The sequence below is a fragment of the Ylistrum balloti genome, unplaced genomic scaffold (assembly GCF_031769215.1).
Source record: "Ylistrum balloti isolate Yb309-2 unplaced genomic scaffold, AGI_CSIRO_Ybal_v1 Utg370450, whole genome shotgun sequence".
NCBI classification, from domain to species: Eukaryota; Metazoa; Mollusca; class Bivalvia; order Pectinida; family Pectinidae; genus Ylistrum; species Ylistrum balloti.
The window spans coordinates 3915604-3923523 of NW_026782299.1; the positions used below are offsets into that span (position 1 = coordinate 3915604).

A 7920-nucleotide genomic window follows, 5' to 3' on the forward strand; every position below is an offset into this window, starting at 1 on the left:
GCACCGGCTAACGGTATCCGGAATGTTATATTTAATAGTAAGGGTCTAGACACTACATGTCAGATAACAATGCAGTGATGTTCATGCGATGAACAACAGTAAAATTTTATATAACAAAACGGCATCTCAGCAAATAAGCATAACCATGATATCAAATAATTTAGAAATCCTGAAACAGTTATTAAAAACACAAGTGGTACAAGAAGGAAGTTAAGCACTATAACTGCGTAATTGCGCTTCTTCGGATGAACCCGACGGGTAAAACGGGTTTTATTCTACCATGGCACTGGTCCACAGGAACGTGCTTTCCCTGTTATTTTACAAAAGTACAGTAAACGAGAAAACTGGTAGTATGTTACATAGAAGCATGGAGTTATAGATTCGCTTATGCTGTGAGTTTGGATTTTTTTTTCACTTCTACAATCATAAAAAGAAATCAGTTTGTATCATAACTTACAAAGTGTTACGCCATTCAACTCCTGAAGCAAATTATTACTCGAAGCTCACAAAGAAAAGTAGCTCTACACCTAACTAGGCTACGTTTAATGGCCAGGACTTTCACAGAAATTTGAAAAAAATACAATGTGCCAAATATGACTTCCTAACGTACAGTGTTCTTGTTTGAAGAAAATTTCATCAGATCGCATTATATCAATAGTTTTCGTGTGGCGTGTACCGCTCAGTCCCCAAATCAATATTCGATCTTAGACTATGGTGCAAATACAATAATGCAGTGTACTGTGTACATAGGTTTAGTAACGACAGACAACCATTTCAGAAATCAATGAAGCAACAGCTTATTATTAATTTTCCGAAGATCTTATGAAAAGATTTAAATTCATTGTCGTCCAATACTTTTATTTTTCTTCAAACAAGCATTTTTATTGGTTTTAAACTGGTTACGTTACCTAGCAACGACTGCGTAATAATTTCATATCGGAAAGTGTGACAGTCTGCTAAAGAAAGTCAAAATCTGGCAGTGTGTTTGTGTTAAATCAAATTAGACCTACATATACGTGGGTACGGTATGTAATTTTATAATTTTATTCATTTTCATATTTGGAAGCACTGCACAAAAACGCAGCAATGGACCCGATTTGCTTATCTGATCTGAAGATGACGAAGAGAAAAGTCTATTCATATGTAACAGAGGTCTGAGGAAAGTCGTTTTAACATTTAATCCTTTTTCCTCTGAACGAAATATCTTATCACTGATGTGAAAAAGAATTTCACTTCAGTGAAAAAAACATAGTGCAAACAATTACTTTAACTTAAGGTAAAAATAATTTCACTTCAGAAATAAAACAAAATTCAAATTGAAGTTTACTTCCCTTAAGGCAAATAGAACTTTAAAAAAATATTTTGTGTAGACATAATGCTAAATTATTTTCACTTCAGGGAAATTACTTTCGCCTTTAGGTAAATATGGTCAATGCAATCTGGGTGTTTCTTATCCACCCCTTTGTATTAATGGGCAGATCAGTCAACATGTCTACTGCGTTATGATTTATTCTCTTACTAGTAGAGATAAGCTTATGTACATGATTTTATTTTATTCAGTGAAAAAATGTTGTATTTCCATTATGTGTTTTTTACCTAAGCGAAGAAAGATGTTTATTTCCATATGTGTTTTTTACGTAAACGACGAAAGTTTTTCATTTCCATATGTGTTTTTTTCACTAAATGATTTTGTTTCTTTCCATTATGTGTTTTTTTTCACTTCAGTAATTTTTTCTTTTCCATTAAGTTTTCTTTCACTGAAATGAAAAAGATTTTTATTTCCATTTTGTATTAGGGCTCTTTCTGGAGAGATATTAAACACCAAATGATTTGTCGATGGATGGGCTAGACCAAATCTATTGAAGAGGTTGGGAGACACCTAACTGTTTGTTTAATTTCACTAAAATGAAGAAGATTTTCACTGAAGTAAAATAATTAAACCTACAAAATTTATTACACTTAAGCGAAATTCATTTTCACCTATGTGAAATAAAACATAATGCAAAATGAAGATTGGTGACCTTAAGGCAAAATGAATTTTCACTTAAGTGAAATAGATGTAATGTACATTTCACCTTAAGGGGAAACAGGATTCGATGTTAAAACGGCTTGCCATAGAGGCCATTGTTTTATTTTAATGCTTCCATTAGGATCTGAACCAAGGACCTCTGGCTTACTAGCCTAACGTTCAACCAATCGAGCTAAAAAAAAAAGTTCTTTCTAGCAAGCTGAACGTTATTTTGCGGCTAAAACGCATGCAACAAGCCAAATAAACTAGCTCTTGGTGACACAAGAGAAACTACCTAGAGATCTGATCATTGTGACATTGAAACAGAATTGATATCCCTTCTTCAGAATCGGTCATTGATTTTTATTCACATTTGAATCTTGTGATATTTAATTAAGACAAGGTTTACCATTAGGAACCAATTGAATAGCCATTTATCAAGTACACTACTCGCCAAATACCGCTATGCCTCTTGGCTGTTTAGAAGAAATCGTTCAAACATTCTAAAACATCATCATTTCACTTATTTAAATGAATATGCCTTTTCAGCCTGAAGAGTTATATTTTACCACATGTATAAATAGGAAAATTCCTGTTGTCTTTCCCATTTAGCTACAGAAATAATTTATATGCGAGTTATCTCCCCTGTATAGGCCCTGGATACATGTAAACAACATGTACGTGCATGCAAGGTTAATTTATGCCACGGAGATAGACATGGGGTTCGGTATGTCAGGGTAACGTCATAGTGTCTTACAATGGTAAGTACAGTATTTTACACGTAGAGCCACCTTGATTGTTAAGGCTCTAATGATGTTAGTAGATATCACATATGAAATTAGTGTGATGTAGCTTACGGCCCCGCCCCCTCCCATAGCTCTACTGTGCTCGGAAACGAAGCTGTACAAACTCATCCAGATGCTATAATATACGTAATTCGTTGCGGTTTCCACATAACAATACTACATACTATGAAATCGTTATACAAGATCATTTATTAGAACAACAGAAATATTTGCACGGAGTCCTCGTGCTATGTTGTGCACTAATCGATATCATCAGCTTTGTAAGTAAGGAAACGTTTTGATTCTCGTTACTCCGGAAAGGTAGCCAATCTTACACCGGTCCAACCCGAGCCTTGGGTCGGCGCCAGACATGGCGTTGAGATAAGGCAATGTGTCAGGCTATGCTGGCTCCTACTATGAATCAATATAATTATAACCAACTAGTCATTTAGGTTAGACAAAGTGTGATTGGTCATTATATAATAAAATGTTAAATGGTTTTGTTTGATTCTCATTAAGTGAATGCAAAGCCAAAGGTAAAAAATTCTCTGATTAGATGCTTTCTTTCGAATGTTTAAACATCTAAAGAGCGACATTGTTATAATGAAAATCGTATTTGATGCACGGGTCACAATCCACTTTTTTGGCGGACAAAATTAAGTTTAAACACATATCAATTAATGGAAATAAAAATGTCCATATTCAGGGTCTATTGAGCGAAGCTTGATTTACAGGAAGACACCGACCAAAGCAAACGTAATCAAAACATTAATTAGCTAAAGTAATGATACACAGATAAGCTTACTCTAGCGTACATCCTTTTTATCGATGAACAGGTTCTTTAAAGTTCCATGAAAATAGGTAGCACCGGACGCTCATTGTAAGATTTCAAAGTTCAGGATTTTTATTAGCACTTTGACACCAAAGTGTGGTACATACAATCAAATCAGAGCATCGGCCTATACAGTGTCAGGTGAATATTATCATACTAATGGGGCAGGTTGTGGTTCTCATGGAGTTAAGATCATGTGCCGGCTTCAGCTGTAGCAGTTTTGTACTTGGACAAGACACTTGACTTTAGAAATGTTATCATGCGACGGACCTCCAGCATGCTGTTCAACGAGGTAGACAAGGAGATCCATTAAATAAAATCATAACGTTTCTTCAAAGGCGTTAAAGCAAGCAAACCATGATTTTGGTATCGTGGATGGTACATCATATGGGACGGGGTCTGACGCTCAACAGGGACACAATTTAGATCGTTTTTCCAATTCTATCATGGTCTTAATTTTTTCATTTAATACCATGGACACAACATCAATTCCTAACACACAGTAATTTCTTTTTATTTATTTATTATCATTTTTTGTAAACATGCGTCACCAGTTACACATAGGGGAAAAAGAAAAGAAAAAGAAAAAGATACGCCCCAGCTTTTCCACACGTTTCTTTCTGTTTTAAGCAATATTCTATAAATTAATTATTTCTGTTTTGTAGGAGAAGTCTTGTAGGAATCCCACACATGTGGTGGACATTTTAGATGGTCTATTTCGGCTGTGGAAAGAACAACGTTACACTGACGTCACATTGAGTGACGGTAAAAGTTCCTCTCAAGCTCACAAGATATTAGTGGACGCATTTATGCCGCACATAGGCATGACATGCAGGACACAATCAGTTGTCAGACTAGCCGAACTTCCTAAATCTATTGACGTAATTCTCTCCTGGCTGTATTCCTTAACGGATATTACGTTAGACATACTGAAACTCGAAATGAAGCCTGTAGCTTCTGTTCTGAAAATAGGTTTTATTACTAGTCATAAAGAAAAAATCGTCAAAGATAAGATTACATCGATAACTCAACTGAAGCAATCATGGATAAAGCAATTTTCTACAAAACTTAGACAGTGCTATAAAGAAGGTACCTTTAGTGACGTAATTCTGAAGGTTGAAGGCCAAGCTTTCCGGTGCCATAAAGCCATTCTTGCTTCGGTTTCTCCGTTTTTCGATACCATGTTTCTATCTGGAATGCGTGAAACTGGCGCCGAGGAAATTGATTTACACGGGGTGAATATATCGGACTTCATAAGTATTCTTAATGCTCTATATCTGGGAGAGGAATGTGTTACAGTGACGAATGTTGAAAGACTCATTTCAACGTGTTCTTATTTTCAGCTTAATAGACTACAGGAGCAATGCGAGAGATTTCTTATCAGAAACGCCGACCCAGAAAATATCCTCGGTGTGTTGAGGCTGGCTGAAATGAATAGCATTTTGTCTTTACGAGAGAGTGCTTTGTCGTATATCGTCCATAACTTCCATGAAGTTATCACGAGTAAAGAATATCCCACACTATCCAGAGATCAGTTACTAGAGTGTATGAAGGACGACGATTTAGACGTGGTGGACGAAACGGAAGCATTTGAAGCCACGATAAAGTGGTTTTCATCGGCCAATCGACCAACTGAGGACCTTGTAACTCTCTTACAGGATGTGAGTCTACTTGACGTCAGACCGTCAGCCATCAAGGCAGCTATCTCTAACGAAAACCTGCCACAAGATTCCCGTCATCTCCTGCAAAGTGTCGTCGCAAAATTTGACAAAGAAAACGTACCTCCTGGAAGATTGCGCAATGAACAGGCATTATTGGTAGTTAGAGCAAGTGGCCAGGAAAGTGGCATACATGTGGCATGTTTTAGTTTCAAAACAAAGCAATGGTTTCAGTTGGCCTCAATATCAAACTATGCTCCCGGTAGTGCTTTTGCCGCATGTTCACTTGGACAATTTATATACCTGACTGGTGGTTCCGGGAATCCGTGTGTGTTTTTCGAATATAATATAAGCGAAAATAAGTGGACCTCTTTGCCTAAGTTCAAAGAACCAAGATCGGAGCATGTTGCCGTAGCGACGTCTGATTATGTGTATGTTCTCGGAGGAAGAAACCAGGTACATAGCGTCATATCCGGCATAGAGAGGTACAACCTAGGGACACGTTCGTGGCGTCATTGCGGGGTCTTGGCGTTGCCAGTCTCTGACGCATCTGCCGCAGTAGTAGGGCCAAACATTCTTGTGTGCGGTGGGTCACTTTCTTTTGGCGAATATACCGACGCAGTTCAATGTTTTGACACAGATAGACAAACATGTTCTGTAATAGCCACCCTTCCAATGCAATGTAGCTTTACTGATATAGCATTGCACGAGCGTGTTCTATATATAGTAAGTCCTCGAGGTCATGTGATGGAATATGAGTACGGTAGGGACCCCATGTTACTTGGGAAAGCTCACACTTCTTCGTTCATGGATTTCTCTTGTGTTTACTTCAGAGGATTGCTGTACATCGTTGGCGGCACATCGAGCAAGTCAGAATCCGCGGAAATGAAGGCATTCGAGGTACACACTCAGAAACAAGACTCTCGAAAAAACGTGAATTTGCCATGGAAACGACTATCAAACCAATACTATAGTATTATAAGAGGAGTATGCAAGAAGTATATGTGTGAAGAAATAAAGACTGTGGTGTAGATAAACAACACGGTATACCTATTAGTCAACAGACAGGTGCCTCCCTTACTGGGCATCAACATTATTTCCAAAGGTGTTCCTACATAACGATTCATTTTAGCATCGTTGCTAATATGTCACTAATTGACGTGTTCAAATCTCTTGGGAGGTGGAATGAATGTGCATATACCCAAAGAACATTATTATTTTGTGTTTGGCAAGCTTGCACAAACATGTATGTAAAGAAGCAACATATCAAAACACTTAACATTTGAATTTCCAGAAAGTTGAAAAGGCAATTAGAAAGTCTTCGGACGTTGTATACGTAGAAAATAGCATTGAATTAAATTTTAAACCCAGTGACTCAAGCTTCATCCAACCACTGTAGAGGCAACGACATTGCCAAAGCTCTGGACTCATCAAAGAAGACTGAGCAATTTTAATAACATGAAGCTTTTCGGTCATGTCTGGCATCAAGTCTTCTGTTAATTTCTATACACCTCGTTACCTGTTTCCATGCCTTCAACACAGTCAATGCCGCTCCGTCAAAATTTTACATGTGATACGATGACGTAACTGGTGACTTGGGTAAACATTTTTACGTGACTGTGAAATTTCTCGACGTGAACACTTATGACATATGATTCCATGTCCATATGAGGGGGTCAGAGGGGCAACCTTAAACAACTTTTTAAAAAATGTAGTTGTGAATGGGGCCCTAGCTGTTTACCATGTTGGACCCAAAGGCTCCGTTCTTGGTCGTGTGCTGTTGTATATTCAAGATGTCGTGATGGACACAATTTCTAACGTCACTTTGCAAATTATTATACATAGTAAACTATTCAATTTATGCACATGCTAAGCATATTGTATATGTTAGTGATAATAAAATGAAAAGTATCGCCCAATTAGGAAAAGTAACAGGTGCCCTCTTTCATAAAAATGAACCGAAACGGAAAAAACAAACTCAATAATTACAAGTTTTACAAGGAAGCCATTTGGTTCGGTTTATTTAAACGCCGACAAAATCGAAAGTTTATCAAGCTTTTAATACCTGTCAAATAAAAAACATGACGGTATCTGTATGTCAAGGATGTGATTGTAATAGCACTTATGTACCAACTTTACAGCTAATTAAGATAATACATCATTTTGACCAATCAGAAATCTCCACTTTGTTTCTATAGAAACTGTTCAGGAAACTAAAGCCAAAGAAATGTACCAAAAAGATGTAAACAAAACGGGCAATGCTCTTTCAAACATTAATGAATCAAACTGCTGTGTTTAAAGACACCATTTCAATTTGTTGGAAAAGCAAGCTACAAGCCTATCAAGAACCTTGGACTTTCAGTTATTGAGAAGTTGCTTAAGCATTTCAACACATTTGACCCCTGTGACCTTGAATGTTAGTCTAATATCAACATCCTATGCCTTTTTGGTTATTGAAAAGAAATCATATAAATATTTAAACAGATTTTACATTGTGACTTTGGGTGGGTCAAGGTCATTCATGTTAAGAAACTTGGTAGCCTTACATCCTAACATGTCATTTACCCAATATCAGTAATGTGGGCTTTTTGGTTATGAAGAAGAAGTCATTAAAAGCAGATCTTGGTCATTCATATA

The 7920-nt window shown here is 37.0% G+C and overlaps 1 protein-coding gene across 1 annotated transcript; it reads left to right on the forward strand.

Moving 5' to 3' along the window:
• The first annotated feature begins 3884 nt into the window (after positions 1–3884).
• LOC132554990 (kelch-like protein 24a) lies at positions 3885–6315 on the forward strand. Its single transcript, XM_060219318.1, has 2 exons — positions 3885–3917; positions 4291–6315. Exons 1-2 carry the CDS (start codon positions 3885–3887, stop codon positions 6313–6315), a joined length of 2058 nt encoding a protein of 685 aa, XP_060075301.1.
• The last annotated feature ends 1605 nt before the right edge of the window (positions 6316–7920 follow it).